The sequence below is a fragment of the Prionailurus bengalensis genome, chromosome B4 (assembly GCF_016509475.1).
Source record: "Prionailurus bengalensis isolate Pbe53 chromosome B4, Fcat_Pben_1.1_paternal_pri, whole genome shotgun sequence".
Taxonomy (NCBI): Eukaryota; Metazoa; Chordata; class Mammalia; order Carnivora; family Felidae; genus Prionailurus; species Prionailurus bengalensis.
In genome coordinates this window covers 27,792,387-27,815,748 of record NC_057358.1, presented here as the reverse complement: position 1 = coordinate 27,815,748, position 23,362 = coordinate 27,792,387, and the positions used below count along the sequence as shown (strand labels likewise).

At 41.3% G+C, this 23,362-nt stretch overlaps 1 protein-coding gene across 26 annotated transcripts in view; it reads right to left on the bottom strand.

Annotated features, from left to right (window-relative positions):
• The window catches only part of SVIL (supervillin), a 232,675-nt gene that overhangs the window by 70,678 nt on the left and 138,635 nt on the right, over positions 1–23,362 (bottom strand). For all 26 annotated transcript variants that reach the window (XM_043562073.1, XM_043562070.1, XM_043562072.1 and 23 more), the window contains 3 exons: positions 16,354–16,411; positions 16,087–16,238; positions 12,851–13,490 (listed from right to left, as the gene is read on the bottom strand). In XM_043562073.1, the coding sequence (XP_043418008.1) occupies positions 12,851–13,490; positions 16,087–16,238; positions 16,354–16,361 (800 nt within the window). In that variant the 5' untranslated portion in view covers positions 16,362–16,411. The remainder of the gene's footprint in view (positions 1–12,850; positions 13,491–16,086; positions 16,239–16,353; positions 16,412–23,362) is intronic.

Below are 23,362 nucleotides of genomic sequence, written 5' to 3'. Positions count from 1 at the left end.
ACTCTCCGCTCCAAGCTACCCTGCCGAAAAATCAACCCTCCCCTTTGATTCCTCGGTGTCTCTTACACCCCACATCCAAGTTATCGGCAATTCCACTGGCTAGCTCCAAAACCTAACTCCTTTCACCCGCTCTGCTGCTGTCCTTCTAGTTCAAGCCACCACCGTCTCTCACCCAGATTACTAAGATGACTTCCTAGTTATTTTACTTGTTTTCATCTTTGCCCACCTATGGTCTGTTTTCAAATTAGCATCCAGATTGGTTATTCCTCTTTCCGTCCCTTTTATGACTCTGCACATCATTCTGAGTGAACCCCAAAGCCCCAGTGATGGGCTGCGGACTGGCCCTGATCTGCCCACCCTTCCTCTCCCACCTCTTCTTCCCCTCCCCACCCCAGGTCCTGCCACCTCAGAGGCTCCATACAGAGTCCACTCAGGCCTTTGCAGGTGCTACTTCTGCCTAGGCTGACCCATCCCAATGGCTGCATGGCTGCCTCACTCGATGTCACTCTCTGCTGAACAACTATCCTATCAGAGGGCCATTCCTAACCATTCCATATCAAATAGCAAGTGCCAATCGTTTCTCTCTCTGCTTTCATTGAATTGCTTGAAGTTTCTTCACAGCTGTGGTAAGTACTACATCTGTCACATTGCATATTTATTTGTTTGCTGTCTTTCTCCTAGGGGAGAAAGATTCACTAGGGGCAGATGAGCTTCTTGAGAGAAGCCTGTTATATCATCAGCACCCAGAATAGTGTGTGGGAAAGAGCAGGTCTCGATAAATATTTGTGGGATGGATGAACTGTTGAATGATCATCCCCATAATAACCCCTGGAGGGGTTCTTTTATTTTTTATTTTTTAAAGTTTACTTCTTTATTTGGAGGGAGGGAGGGAGGGAGGGAGAGCGCAAAAGGAAGGGAGGGGCAGAGAGAGGGAGAGAGAGAAAATCCCAAGGAGGCGCCCCACCATCAGCATCTCAGAGCCCGATGTGGGGCTTGAACTCACAAATCACGAGATCATGACCTGAGTCAAAATCAAGAGTGGGATGCTTAACTGACTAAGCCACCCAGGTGCCCCAACCCTTGAAAGTATTCTTATACTTATTTTATAGATGAAGAAAGGAAAGTACAAAAAAAAAAAAAGTATTATTAACTGCCCCAGATCATAAGCTGGTATATAAAAGGCTGGGGCTTGAACTCAAGTGCTGTGAGATCCCTGAGCCTACATTGCTCCTCCAGAGCTATAGGCTTCAGTATTCTGGAAAATGAAAGAAAAATGAAAGAGGAACCCCTCCCTGGCTTGAATGAGAAACGATTCAGTTGGGGTGCAGGTGTTCACGCGTTCTGGGGCTGAGCAAGGAAGGCACCAGAGCGTCCTGGCCACACCCAGCACCCTAACTGGATGTTGGTCTCTCAGCCGTGCCTCTCCCACCTTCAGCAGAAAGCCTGGCAACTACCTGTAAATCCTGCAAAACCCAATTATCCTCTTCCTCTGTTTTGTTTTTTGTTTTCTCCCCATGCACAGCACGGAATCAAAGGAGCCTGGCAGTGAAGAGTAATTTGGCTCAGAGGGCACTCACTGCTGAGGACGGGGTGGGGGGGTGGGGTGCGGAAATGCAGGGGCCCAGACTTGGCCAAGGTGCGTGAAGCCTGGTCACCGTCCCCCACCAGAACCTCCTAGAGCAGAAAATGTGTGGAAGCATCAACCATTTGGAAACAGGAAAACTCATGGGAGGGATAACCTGAGAGCAGGTGATACTGGACGTGAAGTGGGAAGGATCAGACATACCCTGAGGCCCAAGGGAATGCTTCAGCTTGACTGGGTCCCCGGCTGCCCCTCCTCCTCTAGCACGCACAAAATATGAAAATGTGACATGACACCTAATTCACACAACCTAATTCCCACTTGCACAGGCACTTCTGAAGCTCAACATCACAACAGCTAAATATCAACTCGATAGTCAACATTCACGTGTCAGCCCTGACACGGGTACAATGCCGGCACCAAGGAAGAGAATTTCAGCGTGCGCACCTGACTTCATTGCATGCTGAGTAGTCACTAGGGAATCTGAAATGTAAAATCAACTCTGTATAAACTACCTTGCAAGTCGACACCACAATCATCCAAGATGGATCCCTTTCTGATGATATTATAAACGATCAATGTTAACATTTCTTCTCTGGTTTTAAAAAAATAATTTCATCAAATTCTTATATGACTTTTTTGAGTTAACAAAAATGAAATAGTCAAGGAATATGATTTTACATATTAAAAAATCTAAAACTATAGTGAAGAATACAGACTATTGGTTGGTTGGCAGGACCTGGTGACGGTGGGAAGGGTTGACCAAGAGGGAATTTTTGGGCTGATGGAACGATTCTGTATCTTGATTGTAGTGAGAGTTACACAACTTTATATATCTGTCAAAATGCATAGAAGTTGACTAACAACAGTGAATTTTACTGTACATAGATTATACCTCAAAAATATATTTTAAAGACTTAAGACTTCTAAAAAACATAATTCAGTTTAGCATTATAATCGATCTAGACAGCAGTCACAATTAAGGGATTTATTTACTTTGACACAGATGTTTGGTGCAGTTCATGGAATTTTTAAATGCAAGTATCTTTTTTTTCCATTCTTTAAAAGCAAAAATATGTGTAAATGAATAAATACCAAATGAAAATGTGGGCCAGTCATTTCCACAAAACCTATCTTAGATCTTTTTTCTTTCTTTCCTTCAAATTTTCTCCCCAAAGCTCAGTGAGGCTGAAAAACCTAGTAAAGAGCAGAAAACAACCCAGAGTGGTCACTCTTAAGTGTTGACATTGGTATAGAGAAGGCAAATTCTTCGTTTCGAATTAAATGCATGGCTCCCCGAAATGGTGGGTCAAAGTTATAAAACTGATTTGGTTGATTCACAGGCATTCCAAAACGATGGAACATAATGGGACTTTTTGGATTCAGTTTTCCACCACCACAGGGTACAGCCTGATTGTAATACTGACAGGTGGCTAAGGGATGTCCAAAATCAGAAGAAAAAGTCTATCATTTTGTAAAAGTACAAAATTTATTTCTACGGCCAAAGGGCCACTGTTTTGGAGAAGTAGTAGAATACCAGGTCAGTTAAAAAAAAAAAAATGAACAAAAAAGAGATCACATCTGAATAGTGGCAATGATGCCTTAAGTTCATTTTCTTTCTTTAAACATTAAATCGATGCTGTTATTTAATGAGTGTTCCTTAATGCTATGCATAACTATTTTTAATAAGTAAAACTTGGTTAAAAAAAAATCAACCAAGTGAGGGTTTTTTTTTTTAAATTTTTTAAGTTTATTTTGGGGGAGAGAGAGAGAGAGAGCGCGCGCACATGAGGGCGGGAGCACAAGTCAGGGAGGAACAGAGAAGGAGACGGAGAATCCCTAGCAGGCTCTGCACTGTTAGCACAGAGCCTGATTCAGGGCTAGAACTCACAACCGTGAGATCGTGATCTGAGCCAAAATCAAGAGTCAGATGCTTAACCCACTGAGTCACTTAGGCACCCCGAGAAGGGTTGGTTTTGTACAACATGAGTTGAGTGTATGATACCATCAGGCTATGGTAGCTAAATTAGGTCCTTGCAAATAGAGTCAACAATCAATGTAAATCTTTTCTATCTCAACTGGGGTAATCATTACACGTTTCCACAAACTCTCCAACCTGAGTTGGTGCATTTTAAATGGAAAATGTATGCATTTTGATGTGAATTATTCCTCAATTAACAAATATGTCACTATTGGATTATAAAGTGAGGACTTCTTGGGTAACAAAAAGGTAGAAATGCAGTCTTCTTGGGGCAGAAACAGGATAAATATGTGAGAGTTCTTTCAGGTTCTCCTGAACTAACCTCAGTACCAAATGCCTAAATGCTGAGGCCTCAGGCAAGCAAGGGCAATGACAGAAGGTGTGTGCAGACGGAAAGAACTATCCATAAAGGCACTGGAGTCTGAGGAAGGTGCTGGAAGCGGCCTTCCAAAATGGCTCAAGCTTCCAGTTCCCAGCTGGATTTGTATTTCCTTGGCTCCCGCTTAGATTCCTACCCACCACTGCTAGTACAAAGTGATCCAGTGACTTCGCTGCCTTAGCTGTGAGGCTAACCTAGAATCAGCCATTTAGGACTAGAGATGGAGTTCAGAAGTTCCCAGAAGTATCCCTCCACGTTGTTCTCCCACATCACGATTCCCACTCGTAGTTTAATAGTATTTACGAGCACACTGACTCAAGATCATCTACAAGAACTCTGACCTCAGATCAAGTGGAAAGAGCCTTATAGTATAAACAGGTGCTCTTCAAAGCACGTTCTTCTGGTTGGTGTCACTGGCCTGTGATTAGATAAAAGGCCTGCACCGGAGTGGACAAGGACAACATCACGAAGCCTGCTGTTTACGTCAGCTGACGTTTTGCTCATAGCATGTACTTTCTTGACGAAGGAAAGGGCCCACGGTTTACATGTAGGCACAAGTCCCTCACGGGCTGTGGGCTGATAAACAGTTTGCGATTTTGGGCTATTTCAAGTATCGCTACTACTGTTGGGTGACGCTTCAAGAAAGTACAGAAAACAACAGAACGCTCATGCAAAAATGATTTATGGATCCGCTCGCTATGTGCCAGATGCCAGGCAGTAGCGGAGATGGAGAGACATGAAAATGACTCAGAAAAGGGAAGTAACCTTTGCATAAGGCCTGTGCTAAAGTAATGTTATTAGTGGATCATCCTTACCAATCTTATGGAGTGGCATAATACCAAATTCATGCTGCCATGTTCGGGGGATTCTGGTGGAATTGGTAAATCTGGGCATGTCAGCCTTGTCTGCATGGGGCTCTAAGACAAGAGGTGCAGGTGAAACTATATTTGTGAGACTCCTCATTTGGTTCGTGACCTCTCCCTCCTCTTCTCCCTTTTGGCAGAATCATCATCATTGAGAAGCCAGGCTGATAACATAAGGGCTCCGTATGCCAAGCCAAGCTTCGGTCTGATAAGTGCACTGGGAAAATGACAATCTGATAATGAGAACAGACTGGTTTGAGAGTCTAAGCACCAGAGAATGTGTAAGAGACTACAAAAATGATTCTAGTTTCTATTACGACAGGGAGAAGTTTATAAAACCTGGAAAGGTCAAGAAAGCAGGGCAAACAGGAAAGTAGACTTTTCTAGATATGTTCTCACTTGTCAACAGCTCAATTAGAATGAGATACCCAGATGTAATCTGACCACTGCACAACACAGAGGGACCAGGATTATTTGGGCTACTTTCATCACTGCACCCCAAGATTGGACCAGCCATTTTGGCAGTCACATAAAGAATTTTCTGTCAACTAAGACTCCTAGGTCTGTTTCCCATGAACTACTATTAAATCAGGTTTCCCAATCCTGAACTCGTACACTGATTTCTTCCCCCTCTAAGTAGAGGGCTTGATTAAATTTCATCTTGTTAGTTTCCAACCCTACTGCAGGTACACGTGCTCTCTTCTCTCCTGTCTCCCTTCCTGCTCCATCCTTCCTTCCACTCTTTTCCTTACCCTTACCGTCACCGAACTTGTTTACAACCCCTCCTCCAGAAACAGGATCAGCCTATCATTGATATCTTCCAGATTATCTCATGAAATGCCAAGTTAATGCCAAGGACCACGTTAATGACAAAGCTCAACTTAGAAGCCCAGACTTCATTATCTCATGCTTGGGTAACTGCAATCACCACGTCAGTGGTCTCCCTAACTGGAATCAATTCTCCTTCAGACCAACCCTCCACATTCCTCCAGAACGATCTTTCTAAAACACACAATCAATCATCCTTGCTTTCAAATGCTTCACTTTCCGTTGTCCACAAGGTGAAGGCCAAATGCCTTGTCGTGTCATCTGAGGTGCCCCATGACTGCTCCCCATGTGGCACTTGGCCTCATCCCACCCCCTCCTTCTAAGTCTTTGTTCATGCCTTTGTGCTGGGAGTAGCCTCCCCTCCATGGCTAGCAAACTCACCACATCTTTAAGGACTTAGTTCAACGTGACCACATCTCCACAGGAGTAAAATTGGTATACTATCAATATTTTCCCATGGCACCCAACCTTGATCTCTAGAACCTTATTTACCCCATCATGTAATTATTTCCGATACTTTTTTTAAAAAAATAATATAGCCAATTAGGAGCACAGTGCCTGGCACACAGGAGACCCAATATAATTTTCTTCGATGATTAGCTAAACTACCTCAGAGCTGAAATTAATCCATAAACCAATGCCGATGAGGTATGCACAGATACGTGGATGCCTACTGAGTTTGAACTCTCTAAACTACAAGTTTTCATTTTGTTTATAAGGGCAAAGTTCTTAAGTACCTTATGTAAATGCACATAAACTGTTTCTCTAATACCCCCGGTCTTCTTTCCTAAAAACCTCTAACCTTCGAAGGGCGAAACCAGTACACTCGCTTTTCCACGGTGTTACCTGATAGAACTGACATAAACGGCGAGAGCAGACGCAACGGAAAGAGCTTGACAGATGCAGGGAACTTGAGTGGATGAATAAATGGGTGATGGATACTGGCCTCAGCTTTGTCAAAGTAGCCACGTGGTCCTAACCCCATCACTTAAATTCTTTAATCTTTCATTTTTTTCATGTAGAAAAGAGATTTTTAAATAATCTCCAGGATTACTTTTGCTTCTAAGAATTTACAAGTCTTTAACGTCGGGTATCTATTCTTGTGGGGTCTTGGGGTGAGCCAACATCCCCATAGCGCAGAGGTCACTCCCCTGGGAGAGGACCGTAGGGTCACTGGGGACAAGAGAACAGGGAGATGGTGACCTTGGGTGTAACAGAACTTTCTTATGATGCGGCAACTCACCCTAAACGGTCATAGAGGTTGTGAGTTGCTCTTGGTTTGTATCCCTAAGTATATAATGAGAGAGAGGCTTTAACTCCCTGTAACTGCTAAGAGTCAACAGGCTAAAAAGTGCTTCCTGCTGCCAAAGTGAAGTCAAAATCCAGCACAGTAGAATTAGTTTCACCCTGTGGGTGTCCAGCTCTAATTACATAACAGCTTCTAATTATACAACAGTATTCAGCTTAAGAAGAATGGTTATTAACTTAGGCATCTCATTAAAATGAACAGTTTACTTGCTTCGAGTTGCTTGTTTGGGAAAAATGCTAATGATTGCTTTGTGTCTGTGTGCTGCCATATAAGTGCGTGAGGGCGCGTGTGTACAGGTGCAGTTTTGCATTTAAAATCTGGCAGACATTTGAATTTAGGACACACCAGCTAGCATCTTGTGTGACATATTCATATTTAATTCAGTGAACATAAGGTGATACTTGCCAGTGAGAACAGAAGAAAAAGAAAAAACAAAATAGGAGTGAGTTGACCACATTTTAAGAGCCAAATGCTAATAAAGCAGGGTGAAGAGATGTTTGGGGGTACAAGGGCTGAAAGGTGAAAATAGTTCTATCCCGCTATGTGACCTGTTAGAGTACCCAGAGGTCTCTTCTTTAGAGACCTAGGTCTTAGAGATCTATGTTTTCCCGGGACATCTGCCTTGACCTGGAGCCTGTGTTAGGGACACTCATGCCCAGGGGGACAGGGGCTGAGGAACCAATGCTGATGGCCAGCGGCAGCTTTTCCCCTCTATACCACTCTCTTGTAGACATTTCTTTTCTTTTTTCTTTAATGTTTATTTATTTTGAAAGAGTGAGAAAGAGCTCACACAGGGGAGGGGCAGAGAGAGAGGGAGAGAATCCCAAGCAAGCTCCATGTTGCCAGCGCAGAGCCCGATGTGGGGCTTGATCTCACGAACGGTGAGATCATGACCTGAGCTGAATCCAAGAGTCAGAAGTTTAACTGACTGGGCCACCCAGGCTCCCCCTCTTGTAGATCTTTCTGTCAGGTCAGGTTAACGAACAAATAAGAAGGAAAACAATGAGCTTGAGTCTCTGAAGACCATTTTTAGACTGAACCTCTCCCTGGGAGATGAGCACATACAATCAGAAATAAATTACAAGAGCATAGCCTAAATCTCTTTCCTTCTCAGTTGGCTGAGTCTGCCTGTCACCATGTCTCTGAAAAGGCACACTGTGGAGGGTGCCCTGGTCTAGCTTCCTGAGCCAAGCCACAGGTCTGGTGTCATCAGAGCCCTGTCCAAACGACCATCAGCCAATGGCAGCCCTCCCCAGGTCAAATTTCAGTGATGCCTCTGCATACCATGTTCATTTGCTAATGATACAATTTGCTTAGTGGGAGAAGGACTGGCCAGCATAGAAGTGGAGTCATGAAAACAAATAAAAAAGGGTTTTCTAGAGTGGATCACCACTGGGAAATTCAGTATAATTTTCTTCTTTGCCCAACACCCAGGTCACTGACAACAGGGAGTCACAGTGGGCCCTCAGGCAAAGAGCAGGTGTGGGCCCTGGGAATTAACTTTCTCCCCTCACAGACATAACGAATACGGTACGTTTTCTTTCTTTTTTAATTACGTAAGAGGTACAAAAAGTAGCAAATTCAGCAAGAATTCTGGATTCAGGATCTCTATTAGTAGCAGGAGCTCAGAGTTTTAAAACTGAATAATCCACACGCCCCAGATCCCTTTGAATTTTATTAACATTCATAATAGCTGAATTAACAAAGAATGGTTCATATCAGCAAAACTACCTCTCTAGAAAACACAATGCTGAGATTCTAAATATAAGGGGCTTGTCGGGATTGGGGGATGGGGATTAAGAGCTGTCTCATGCTCCGGGCACGTGGGTAGCTCAGTCGTGTAAGCGTCTGACTTTGGCTCAGGTTACGATCCCACTGTTGGTGAGTTTGAGCCCCGTGTTGGGTTCTGTGCTGACAGCTCAGAGCCTGGAGCCTGCTTTGGATTCTGTGTGTGTGTGTGTGTGTGTGTGTGTGTGTGTGTGTGTGTGTGTGTGTCTGCCCCTCTCCCACTCATGCTCTTCTCTCAAAAATAAATAAATGTTAAAAAAAAATTTTTAAAGAGGTGTCTTATGCTCTATTCTGTTAATATACATATTGTCCATCTGTTTCAGAATGAAGTATGTACCTGAACTCCCGGGCAGTTAATGGGATTTCTGAGCTAAAGACTTTGTGACAAATGTACATATTTTCTTCATCATATAAATGTTCAAATGAACATTAAATAATTCTAAACAGTTAAAATTTACTGCTCAGCTAAATATTGCCCTTAAGACTGTTATTGAGCTTAGAATGCTCTTAATGGTACAAGAAATAATGATTGTTCTATGTGTATATGTGTAAGCGTATATGTGTACATATGAAACCCATGCATGTGATATCTGGCTCACAGTTGAATTTTTAGCAAGTCTCTGATGGTATATTCATGAGTGATGTATTCCATATTTAAGTAATGAAGAAAAACCAGCCTCTTCTAGTGACCACAAAATAAAACGATGCAATGGGAAGGAGTTAATTCAGAAATTAACAGCCCAAATATTTGGCAGAGCTGGGTGATGACAGCATATAGTACAGCAGTGAGAAAAATATTCCATCTCAGTGCTAGAACACATCCACAAATACATGTGGTATAAAATAACTTCATTATCTACAGACAGTTTTTTTGATGACTCCTTAAACTCCTTAAACTTTTCTATTGCATATTTCCATATCAGATGACATTTCATTTATGGTTAAGTCACCAAGATTTCTTTGGTTATTGTCATAATTCACAAAGTGTTTTTTATCTTTCTTCCTCCCAAATGGAAATCAGACGACAATGGCTCTCTGACACCCGAATTTCCTGGCTCTAGAAAAAGAGCATCTAAGCAGAATATTAATCCATTTAAATCCATCTTTACAAGATGAGTTACTGTACTCATTACAAAATAAATCCTTTTTTAACATACAGTGTTATATCAGTTTCAAGTATATAATATAGTGACTCATCAATTACAAACATTACTCAGCGCTCATCATGATATGTGCACTCTTTAATCCTCATCACCTGTTTCACCCAACCCCTCACTCCCCTCCCCAACCATCTGTTTGTTCTCTACAGTGAAGAGTCTGTTTCTTGGTTTTTCTCTCTCTCTTTTTTCCTTTGCTCATTTGTTTTGTTTCTTAAATTCCACATGAGTCAAATCATATGGTGTTTGTTTTTCTCTGACTTATTTCACTTGGCATTATACTCTCTAGCTCTATTCATGCTGTTGCAAATGGTAAGATTTCATTCTTTCTTACGGTTGAATGGTATTCCACTATATATGTATCACATCTTCTTTACCCATTCATCTGTCTGTGGACACTTGGGCTGCTTTCATAATCTGGCTATTGTAAATAATGCTGCTATAAACATAGGGGTGCATGTATCCCTTTGAGTTAGTGTTTTCACCTTTTTGGGTTAAATACCCAATAGTGCAATTACTGGATCATAACTTTTTGAGGAACCTCCAAACTGTTTATTTTATCATATATCTTAATTTACTTTTTAATTTCATACTTGTCACACAGTATGTTCCATCCTTTTTAATGCAAATATATCTCAGTATTTTCCTAATATATATGAAATGATTTGTGTTTCTCTGCCTATAAATCATAGAATTGTACACCTTGAATGGCTGCAAAAAATAAAGCATGTGCATTTTTTTAATTAAAAAAATACATAAATAAAGCAGTACCTTTTTTTTTTAATTAAAAAAACACATAAATAAAGCACGTGCCTCCTCAAGAATTCCTTTACGATTTAATTCTTTTAATCCTCTCTTTGTGAAAGTCCAGTGTTGAGAGACTGAGACTAGGCTTATGGAAACTTACAAGTAATGGCTCTCCAAATAACTGAGAAAGAAACACCTCTTAAGATTTTACATTATAGGGGTGCCTGGGTGGCTCAGTCCATTAAGCATCCGACTTTAGCTCAGGTCATGATCTCACCGTTCACGAGTTCCAGCCCCGCATCTGGCTGTGCTGATAGCTCTGAGCCTGGCGACTGCTTCCGATTCTGTGTCTCACTCTCTCTCTGCCCCCCTTCCTCGCTCGCACTCTGTCTCTCTCTCTCTCTCTCTCTCTCAAAAATAAATAAACACTTAAAAAAATTTAAAAAAATATTTCATGTTATGGACATTTTTTAATATTAAGATTTTAACTCACTCAAAACTATTAAGTATCCTATCTTTTTACCTGGAGCACTTAACCAAGTTTTTGTTATTATTACAGCTGATTCAAGAACTCACGGAGGATTTATTATATGTGATGTATATGACTAACCCGGATGCCGTGTTAACAACCTAAAGTTTTCATAATATGGCAGTCAACAATTAGGCTCCTACCTTTTTAAAACTCATGTAATTGTAAATCTCTAATTTCCTTTCTAAGTTAGACTGTTAGGTTTCTTTGTCCTGCTCATGAAGCATATGAAGAGTTTGCTTTGATAGAGACTAAGGCAAGAACACTTTTTCTACTATGAAATGCAGGCTTCCCAAACAACAGACTTTCATTTCAAAGTAAGAGACGACAGGTCACAGTCCCAAAACTTCAAAAAGTCCAAAGGCCGAACAAAGGCCCTCAGAACCTCGTATCTGGATTTAGGTATTTAACTCTCTAAGAAGCTAACATCTCTAAATATTTTGGTGTGGATGATCGAGTGAGGAGGAACAAGTCTGGCTCAATAAACCCCCATGAGTAAAACAGTTTTAGATGTACGATTGCCACTAAAGAGGACCACATTCACTCCTCTGTCCCAGTGTGAAATAAATAGGAGTATTTCCCGATACATTTTCTTTCTTCTTTTCCAGAATAAAGTTGCTTGATCCTCACAAATCCTCAATTCACCTGGGAAGCTAATGCTTATTTGGACTGAAAAACACATTCAGGAGTCGACCCAGACAATTACCCCAAACGTTATAGTAGGATGTTAAAGTAAATTGCATTTTAAATATGGTCATCACGTGTATTGAATTTAAATATCTAAATTGCATTTAAATTTAAGCATCTAAATTTATTTTAAAATTTGAAAATTTAAATATTTACATTTAGAGATTTAAATTTAATTTAAACATTTAAACCTCTCATTTTAAATTTTATTTCAATATTTAAATCTCAAATTTTAAATTTAATTTAGACTCCAAAATTTAAATTTAATCTAAATTTAGAAATTTTATCTAAATTTAGAAATTTAAATTACAGTTATAAATAGAAATGTAAATTACATTTACATTTATAAATAGAAATTTAAATTACATTCACATTTAGAAACACATATTTTCTTCTGGCATTTGAGTTTCTGGTCTTATACCTTTTCTGATTTTCCCAAATGGGAGCTACTCTCTTTATACACGTTACAAATTACACCTAACGCCTGGTCTTTGAAATAAGGTGCTTTTCCACAGAGCTTCCTTCTTAGCTCGCAGATGTAATTGCATAGCTATACGTCCCAGTTATATTCAGCATATATTGCAGTCACACTTCATACCCTAAACTGAGGCCTGTCCACTGCGTTAGTGGTGGTCCTTCTGCTTTGTGATCTTAAATGACAGCAACACAATCACCAAGGAGTCTTGGGTATAATTATAGAAAAATGAAGACACAGATGATTACTAAAGGCATGTAAGAAACAGTAAAAAGAAGGGTCCTGAAGCGAGGCTCCCATGAAAGGGTCCCCAAGACACCTGTTGACCTGATCATTTTTAAAAAGAAGTTGAAGCTTCCTGCTTTGGCAGAACCTGTTTTGATACTGTGGAAACAAAAACTCTTATGTCACCTTATTTCTGCCACCAGCTGAACCCTCCACAGAATGCCAAGAATACCCAGACCCTGACAAAGGGGGGTGCAAAGCAAAGATGTTAAGGCGGCTGAGCACGCGCTGATCGCTTACCTGGCTCGCGCCTCCGTGGGGAGTGGAGGGTCACCGGCAGAGTGGCTCGGGGAGGCGGGTGGCACAGCGTGCATTTGCTTTGGGGACCTTGGCACGTCACTGAAGGCGGTGCAGTCTCGCCCGGAGAGCTGGAAGGATGAGGAACCGTCAACCGTGGGGGCCAGGTCGCGGGCCTGCGCGGGGGCGCTGGGCTCCTGCCCCCGTCTTTGGTTTTCCACGTTGAGCAGCACCTCGGTGTCGGAAAGACCGTCACTCCCGTGGAGGGCATAGTCCTTGGACTCGGCCACGCAGGGCCTGGAGTACAGGGAGCTCGAATCTTTGCCCGGCTCGGCCTGCCTGTCGCCTTTCCCTCCCCTTCTGTCGGCAGCATCAGCGTCCTTGCGGGACTTGGTGTATCGAGACAGCGGTTCGGAGTCGGCTTCGGAATCCAGCGCTAGCCCGTACTTCTCGGCCAGCTGCCGCCTCCTCTCCGCTTTGTACCGCGCGATTCTCTCCGCTTTGGACTCAAGAGCCGGGGCGTCCATGAGAGCCGAACCACAGGAGGCGTCAGCATGGACGCCCGGCGTTTCTGGGTAGAGTTTGGAGCGGGTCTGCTTTTCCACCGAGGAGTCCGAAGTGTCTTCCTCTTCATTGGACCGGCCTGCAAGGGGACCACACGGGGAACACGGACAGAGTTCAAGTACAGGCGCGCACCGGCTGCACGCTGTTCAGTACACAGCACACGCCTGAGCGCCCGCGCGGCGCAGGGCCCGTGTCTCACACAGGTGTATCTAGCCACGGTGACGACCCGGGCTGCCGAACAGGTGCGGGGTCTGCAGGGAAACACCTGAAGGCCAGAGCCGTCCTGGCGGGGTAAGCCGCCTTCGGCCCGGCCCGCACCAAGGCTCAGCCCCTCGCTCCAGCCTGCTGCCTCTTACTTATTTACCTTTCTGTTTTTGAGTTTAGCATTTTATGGGTGAGGCCAGAGCCTTCTAGAAAAGATACTTGATCTGCTGTAACTTAACATATGACATTGTGGTTTCACAGGATCCGATAGTAACCAGAACAACAGTGGGCACTATCAATATGTACCAGGTTCTTGGGTGTGTGTGTGTGTGTGTGTGTGTGTGTGTGTGTAACACTAGTGGATTTTTCCAACTGTTGCACACATACAGAAAATGTCTAACATGTTAACATGAAAACATACGAAGGTAAAACCCTAAATCACCAATAATCACTAATATGTAATTATGATAAATTGATAATTTGCCAAATATTTCTATGTATTCCTTCTTGTCTTTTAGAAAATCGACTTCTTCTTTCCTTCTATATAAAATAATTTATGTTTTATATACCATTAATGTTTGGTCTGAAACATTTTCCTGTATTTGGAAATCTTATTTTGGAGACATCATTCTTTAAGGCTTCGTAATATTCCGTCTAATAGGCATTCCATAACTAAGATAACCCTTCTCATATTGCTGGGCATTTATGTTGTTTCTAAATTTTAATCAGTCTGATTTTCTGACTACTATCACAACAGACAAGATTCATAAGCGTATACCTGCATTATCAAAAAAGTATATCATTTTAAGATACTTGCTAGACTGTCAAATTAATTTTATAAAGTTTGCATCAATTTGCACTTGAATCTGCCATATATGTTCTCTTATAAACATTGAGTGTTAATTACAGAATATCATTTGATTACTAGAAAAAGAGAATATGTGCATCTTCCAATTATTTATTAGCCATTTGTTTTTTCTCCTCTGGAATATCTGATCAAGCTTACTGCTCTATATTTTACTGATTCCTACTGTCCTTTTTTATTGGTTTGTGTGCACTTTTATAGGACCATGAACCTTAATCTTATTCATGAATATTTCAAACTTGTTTAAGTTTTTAGATTTTCTTTGGAGTACAGATGTGAATTGTTATGTAGTCAAGTCAAATGGCCTGGTCATGGGTGATTTCCACAGCTATTTCTGTGTTTTGAAAGTCCTTTTTCATTCAATTTGAATTAAATATTCACCTATGCTTTCATGTTTTTAAATTACTTTCTTAAAATTAATCATATGACTAATCGGCACTTATTTTTGTGTTTTATATAAGTGAGAAGAGGGCTATGTCCCCTCTCCCACTGCACAATAACCTACTTCCCAGTACCATTTTATTAAGTAAGTCTTCCATTTCTCACAAATATGTGAAGCTTAAATTATCATGGTAATACATAGATTCACATTTTATATACACTAGCGTTCATTTCTAGCCATAAATTTTGGTACTCTGTCTAGTCTTGATTCTTCATGGAATTTAAAAAAATCGTAGTTGTCTAGTTTTCTGGCCATAGAAGCTCAGGAACTCTAGACAAGTGAAATGATCACATCATGAAGTGAGAGCAACAGCCCCTCTGAGGAAGAAACTAAGAAACAATGGCTATAAGCAGCAGCAGGGGCATAGAGCTACAGAGCCAGGGATGGGGTGGGACGAACAGCCCCATGTGGGTCATCCTCTTCCAAGGCCACGTTGAATATCCAATGTTCAAACATTGACAGTGATCAAAAAAAAAAAAAAAAAAAGGTAGGTTATGTTTGAAATACTGCTTAACAGGAAATAAATATGCAATTACATGTATTATAATAATTTAAATAGAATTACATGTATTACATGTATTACATTTAAATAGAATTTAAAATTTACATGTATTACATGTATTAAAATTACATGTATTACAATAATTTAAATAGAATTTTTGTTGCATAAACACATAGACTAAGAGCCCTACCCACTCAAGGTCCAGGTTTACTTTTAATGCTACCTGCCACGAGCAGCCGGGCCCTGTGCTGGGGACCTGGGGATTCTGTAAAAATGTGTCTCATTCAGTCCTCCAACAAACTCTCACTGAGGATCTCTGGCAACAGGTCTGGTGCCAGGGCACTGAGGACACCAAGAGGGAAACACAGTTCCTGCCCTTTACGGGTCCCAGGCAAGGGGGGAAATAACATCATCAATTACCCAACAGTGTGCCAAGGGGAATCATTTCTTACTGCTGCGACACCAGAGGACCACATCTATGAGGCAGGACAGAGCTGACATATGTGTCTGAAGCTTTTTACAAGCGCGTGTATTTAATCAGTACATCTACGCAATTCGTCTTTGCAGAGTATCTCACTTTCCAATAGCACTGGATAAAAAAGGCTCTGTGGAACATCTCGGGCAGCCTGCTTGATCACAGGCCGTCAGGCGGGCATGCTCACCGGTGTGGGGGCTGGCCGGGTCTGTGGCTCGCATGTATCTGGGCGTGTCTTCCTCCAGCAGGCGATGGGTCACTAACCCCGTGCAGCTCTGCAAGAGGATGGGCTGGGTGTCTGTTTCAATTCCTTCTAGGCGCCTGGCGATTCTTTCTTTTCTGTGCAAGACAACAAAAAGGGCCTAGTGAGCCACGGAAATCAATTCTAAGGGAAAAGGGAATACTGTTTCACCAAGCTTTTCGACTTTCTAATTAGGTACAAGAAATATCTTACCTTTTCATTTCTAAAAGTTCTTTCCTCTTTGGTTCAAAGATTTTTCTTAATTCTGCAACTAAAATAAAACAAAGAAGAATGAAGATAGTCCAGTACTCAGTGGTTATGCATTCATTTCACTCCTTCGCGAAACCTACATTTATTGAACTAATGTTTCTGTTCTTGGCTTCTATGTAGCGGTGATATGCAAAATTGACACAGTTCCTGTCCTCCTGGTGGTTGTCTTCTAGTGCCGAAGAGCAGACACCAAATGGGATGCACCTACATGCACTTCACAGGCTGCGCTAAGGCGTAAAACCATGAGTAAGGAATGGATTAATAGGAACAAGTTCTGTTCCATCCAGGAGAGTCTGAGGAAGCCTGAACATTAAGATCTCTTCAGCAAGCAGAATCTATCTGTTGTTAACTGTTAGTGGGTTCAATACTAATGGCATTTCATTATGGAAAACTTCGAAAGTCTGCAAAAGTAGAGACAAGGACAAGAACCTCGACATGCCCATCAGCAAGCTCCAACCACGTGTCTCACACTATTTGGTCCCATCACACAACCTGGAGAGCTCTGTGACTACTGGATTGTGTTCCCAGTGGTACCTAATGCAGCCGACAGCCATTTACTGTAGTTTAGGTTAAGCCGGTTCCTAAGCTTCCCCTCACCGGCTTTCGTTGGAAGGAAACGCTAACAATGGTTTTCCTGCTATAATTTGGGTAGATGATGGATAAGGTAATTACCCCAATTCTCTTGGAGACACTGGATGAGCAGACAAATGTTTTGCTGAGGTGAGGAGGGTCCCGTGTGATACTGACTATAAGGATATCACCGAGATGCCAAATCATTGTTTCTTTGGAGAAATGGACACATTTGGTGGAGAAAAAAGGTCTCTCTTCTCGCTTCCTCCTCAATCCCATGAATTCACAAAGGGTCATCTGAGTGGTTCCTACTGAGGACCCAGGAACACCACAGAGTCGCTGATAGCCCTGGTGGCCCATAGAATTTTGAAAGACTAGGTCAAAGAAGAAACTCAAAGGAGGCACACTGGACTGCTTATTTTCTAATTTTTTCTTTTTCTTTTTTTTTTTAAAGTAAACGCTACGCCCAGCGTGGGGCTCGAACTCACCACCCTGAGATCAAGAGTCGCCTGAGCCAGCCAGGTGCCCCTGAATATTGGAATTTAACTTTCAGCTACTTCAATTTCCATTTTATTTTTTTAAAGTGGTCATTTTTAGTAATGAGTCAAAAACCACACACACACACACACACCTTTTATATTGCCGTTTGTCTCCAGAGATACAAGCCTAGTTTTTATTTATTTATTTTTACATGATAACCACCTTAAAATTTTAGTCAGATTGACTTTTGTTGAGATAGTTGGCTTCATAAAAGTCTCTCCCTCAGGTGGTTTTCCCAGGAAACAGAGTGGCTGGAGTCAGGGGTATACTTTCTCTGCATAGTTAATTATGTTCTTATTTGGAAGACAAGGGTATAATGATAATGGTGCATCCCGCCATGCAGCCTTTTGAGAAAGCTTGACTAATAACAGCTTCCCACTTAACCAATTAGCTCCAGTGAGATTATGGTGAGGAAACTTTAATGACCGGTAGTGCAGATTTTGAAACTGTTTTCAAGGATGATATAAACCAAAGAGTATCAATTAATTATTTAAGCCCCAAGAAGAGAAAGGGGTCATGTTTTTTCATATGATTGCTCAAGAAGCTATTGAAACCAAATTCCAAGTGCTCTGAAAAGTAGGTTTCAAACTCAATGCATCACACTCGTAATTGAGAAACAGGGTATAATAGGGTCTTGCACAGCCTAACGCCATTTAACTTTCCTCCACCCGAAGCATTTCAGCTAGGTATGCTATAGTCTAAATGTTTATGTGCCCCCCCCCCCGCCACCAAATTCATATGTTGAAATCTTAATCCTCACACTGATAGTATTAGGAGGTGGGACCTTTGGGAGATGATTGTTTGCCTTCACGAGTAGGATTAGTGCCCTTCTAAAAGAGGTCCCACAGAACTTCCTCACCGCTTCCCATGTGAGACCCAAAGAGCAGCTGGCGGTCTGCAAGTCACGAGGGGGGTCTCACCAGAACCCAGCCACACCGGATCCCTGATCTAGGGATTCCAGCCTTCAGAACTATGAGCAATACATTTCTGCTCTCTTAGAAGCTACCCCAGTCTATGGTATTTTGTTATACCAGCCCAAATGGACCAAGACAAGGATACAAATATCAATTTAACATACAGAGTGTCCTATAACTTCTATTGGAAAAAGTTATGATCTACTTTGTAATCCCAATTTGAGACTGTGAAAATCACTTTTATTGCATTAAATTTTTAGTTTTTAAATTTTTCTATAGAAATTAATGTAACTAAAGATATTTTTTAAGAAAGATCCTCTTCCCCCCAAAAAAGATCCCAGCAGTACAGAGAGAAAGATAAGTAACAAATTGCTTCCTGTCATTTTTTTATTTCACATATTCTAGAAGGAACTGGATTATGCCAATGCCCCACCCCCAATAGAACTATACTCTTCCTACTGCCATTCCCTACCCGTCTCAATATTCTTTAAAGACTACGAGAAGGGAACAGGCTGATGGTCACAATAGTCATTCATCACGGAAACCGAACCCTACGAAGTCTGGGGCAGTGGGAGAAAGGAGGATGGTAAACCAAGTTCATGGTGATCTCTGTCCTTTTCTGGACAAAACAGGCTAGGCAACCCACTAATGAACACTGTCATTTGTATGTCTTAGGATAGCATATAGCAGACATTCAGGTGCACCTCATCAGGTTGACCGATTCACTGACTGGCTCTAAAACAGACCACAGATCACCATGGGGGTGCGAATGGCCTTTTGAGTGAAAATTTTCCTCATTGTGAGCCTTGTACTGCAGGGTGTTAAGTGTCCGTGGCTTCCCTAACAAACGCCTAATCATCACCAGTTGCTGTGACACAAAAATGCTCCCATTTGTTTCTAAAGTCCCCCCTTGCGCCCGGGGGAAGTTACTGTCCTTGGACGGTAGCCCGTCCCCTGGATGCCCAGGTTCTAGGTTATCCCACTAACAGACACCACTAGCTAGCTCCTCTCTCCAATCACATCTAGATTCAAACTCAAACCACATCTAGATTCGAAGTCAAAACTGTTTCTGGGGCGCCTGGGTGGCTCAGTCGGTTAAGCGTCTGACTTCGGCTCAGGTCATGATCTCACGGTCTGTGAGTTCGAGCCCCGCGTCGGGCTCTGTGCTGACAGCTCAGGGCCTGGAGCCTGTTTCGGATTCTGTGTCTCCCGCTCTCTCTGCCCCTCCCCTGTTCATACTCTCTGTCTCTCTCTGTCTCAAAAATAAATAAACATTAAAAAAAAAAACACAACTGTTTCAAGCTTATAACGTACAGTCCTCTTTGATTATTTACCGAGGACTGAAATGAAGTCATAAATCAAACCATACTTTACATGTACCAGAAAGTTAGGGGCATTGGCTGGTTCGGTCAGTAAAGCATCTGACTCCTGATGTCAGGGTGGTGAGTTCAGGCCCCATGTTGGGTGTAGAGATTACTTTAAAAATACTTAAGCAAATGTATCAGCAAGCTTATTCATTCTTAGTGGAAATCTATAGTGAATCTTTTAGGAAAAAAATCCCTTACGCAAACAAATTACTGCTCAGTCTATTCTTTCTAACAAATGTATTTTTCAGTTACCAAGATTTGTTTCCTTTCTATAGATGTGAAATTACAGGGGAAAGAAATGATGTGGAAGACAAAAGAACAGAGAAGCTTCCTTTCCCAAGACTATAATTTACAAGTAAAATTAGTAAAACAAACATGCAGTATAATTACCCTAGTATATCTAGCCCATGGGAAAACACTTCAGTTGTATAAAAGAGAATGAGGTTTTATTTGAATTGCTGATGTGTGCGTACTTTTTCTGACCCTTTCCAGGAAAACCAAAACCAAAACCAAAAAACAAACCTCTTTTGGGCTCTTGCAGTGTTCTTTAGGCCCTCCACTTGGATTTTTGGTCAGGTTTATTATAAAACATTGAAAAAAGCTAATACTAAGAAATCATGGAAGGCACCCCAGCTATGGAAATCTATGTTGCTTCTGTGTTGTTTCATGCATAAAGACCGCCACATAAATCACTATCACAGGCATCTTCAGATTAATAATCTTGAATACAGTTTATTATTGCTTATGATCTACCAAAAGCTTTCTTTCCTTTACAATTTTTATATAATTTTAGACTTACAGAAAAATCAAGACATGCTTCACAACATGTTAACACCTCAATACATTTGGTTTATGTTTATCCTTTTCCATACACGTATTTACGTGTGTGATGTGTATATATGCATGCATGCAAGTACACATATTTACATGTCAACTTTTCTGAACCATTTAAGAATAAGTTGCAGCATGATGTCCCTTTATCTGATTTGAAAGGACACATGCGGCCCAATGTTTATAGCAGCACTATCAATAATTGCTAAATTATGGAAAGGGCCCAAATGTCCATCAACTGACAAATGGATAAAGAAAACGTGGTGTGTGTGTGTGTGTGTGTGTGAGAGAGAGAGAGAGAGAGAGAGAGAGAGGGAGAGAGAGAGACATGATGGAATATAATTCGGCAATCAAAAAGAATGAAATCTTTCCATTTGCAACAACATGGATGGAACTAGAGTGTATTATGCTAAGAGAAATCAGTCAGAGAAAGACAAATATCATATGATTTCACTCATGTGGAATTTAAGAAGCACAACACATAAACATAGGGGAAGGGAAGGAGAAATAAGATAAAAAGAGACAGGGAGGCAAACCATAAGAGACTCTTACGACAGAGAACAAACTGAGGGGTGCTGGAGGGGAGGTGGCGGGGGGGGGAGATGGGCTAAATGGGTGATGAGCATTAAGGAGGGCAGTTGTTGGGGGAAGCACTGGATGTTATATGTAGGTGATGAATCACTAAATTCTCTCCTGAAACCATTATTATACTATATGTTAACCAACTTGGATATAAATAAACAAACAAATAAATAGCAAAAAAATTAAAAAAGGAAAAAAAAAGAGAATAAGTTGGCAGCATGATATCCCTTTCCCTCTAAACTCTTCAACGTATATTTCCTAAAAAATAGGAAAGAAGAATGTTTTTAAAAATTGGATTAAGCAGCCATAATTCAGTTGATTATATGCTGTGGCAGAATATGCACAATTCAGAAATGGTTCAGGTAACAGTAATACTAGTCATCATCTAATACACAATACATAATAGGCACTGTTGATCTAACTTCTGTTGTGATAAATGTTCTACTTCGCCTTCAAATACATTAATTAAAACTTTAACATACACTAAATTATCCCTCATTATACCTGCTATTTTAGTCTTCTGCCCTTGTCTGAGTAATTCTGAATGGTACTTCTGTGGCAATATGGATTCTGTGAGTCTATTTCTTTAGTTCTTTTTGATGGGAATGGGATGGTCATTTTCCAAGTAAGGTAATTTAAGGGGAATTGACATCAGGGCTATAATACTTTTTTTTAAAAGGTCTGTTTGTTTGTTTTTGAGAGAGAGAGTGAGCGAGCGTAAGTTGGGGAGGGGCAGAGAGAGAGGGAGAGAGAGACTCCCAAGCAGCATGGATCCTGATGCAGGGTCTGATCCCGCAAACTGTGAGATCATGACCTGAGCCAAAATCAAGAGTTAATGCTTAACCGACTGAGCCACCCAGGCGCCCCAAGAGCTATAATAATTTATATTTTATCTAACTGCCTAATATGCTTTATAATAATATGTAATGCCAATACTCAGGATGACTTGGTCTGCTGGGTAGTTTTCTTGAGGAATACAGTTTCTTTAATTAGCCCTGAGAAGCAGGCTTTCTGGTAAAGTTATCGTCGAGTCCAGTCGTCTAAACCCAAGTACAGTAGAATCTTCTGAAGAAATATAAGTGGCAGGGGACTGCCAAGAGCTCTCCCAGCCTGCATTTGACAGGCTAAGAGCACAGGCCAGACCCAGAATGTCCTGAATACTGATCTGACCTCCCAGAGGAGTAACGCACTTCAACTTTTACACTTGGAAGGCAGCCACTAATATAAAGACAAGCAGCTTAGAAAATAAGTCATTACAAAACTAGAGGAATAAGGGAGAGGGGTGATGGCTCCGAAGTGTGGGACTTCTTTTTGGATAATGACAACTTTCCGAAACTGACGGCGGCCCTGGATGCACAACTCTGTGGATATGCTGAAAGCCACTGAGCTGAGTGCTGTAAATGGATGAACTGCATGCTATACGAATTATAGCTCACTAAAGCTATTAAAGAAGTAATGTATTTGGTTCATTTCACAATTCCTAAGTGGAAAATCTATTTCCATATTATAAACTTTGCATAGGTAAAGGTTTTTAGTCATCGGATAACTTGTGTGTGATACACAGTTAAAGGAAGCCCCTTAGAGAAAAGCCAATGATCATTTTAATGCTCATGTGCACAAAAGCAAGAATTCCTCACTAAATGAATGGAAAGAAACTGCTGGAAATGTGTAAACAGACATAAAGCTCTATGCCATTAAAACAGTTGGAATTAATTCCTATTTTTACCATTATATTGCCAGGAGCTGCCATTAAGAATGTGTTAACATGGAGGAGTGAGATTACCGGTAATATGTGGGTCTTTCCAAACATGCCTGCCCGAATTCATAAAGTGCACAACGTGAGACAAGACGATTGGGGAATTTACATGGAATTCAGGGGAGGAGGGGCTCTGACACTTTTAAAGCACATTTTGAAGATCTTGTGAATTTGGAAACATAAATCTGATTAATGCATGGCATTATCTTTGTTTTGTGAAGAGTTACATTTTTATAACCAATTATGATACATTTTCTGGTGAAACTGGTTAATCAACTCATGTGTTTTTAAATTTTGGCACATATGGAGTTATAAGCTGTTGAGCCTGAAGGGACCTCGCATCTCATCTATTGCTTCTAATTTTTCTGATCCCAACATTGCATGTACTACCG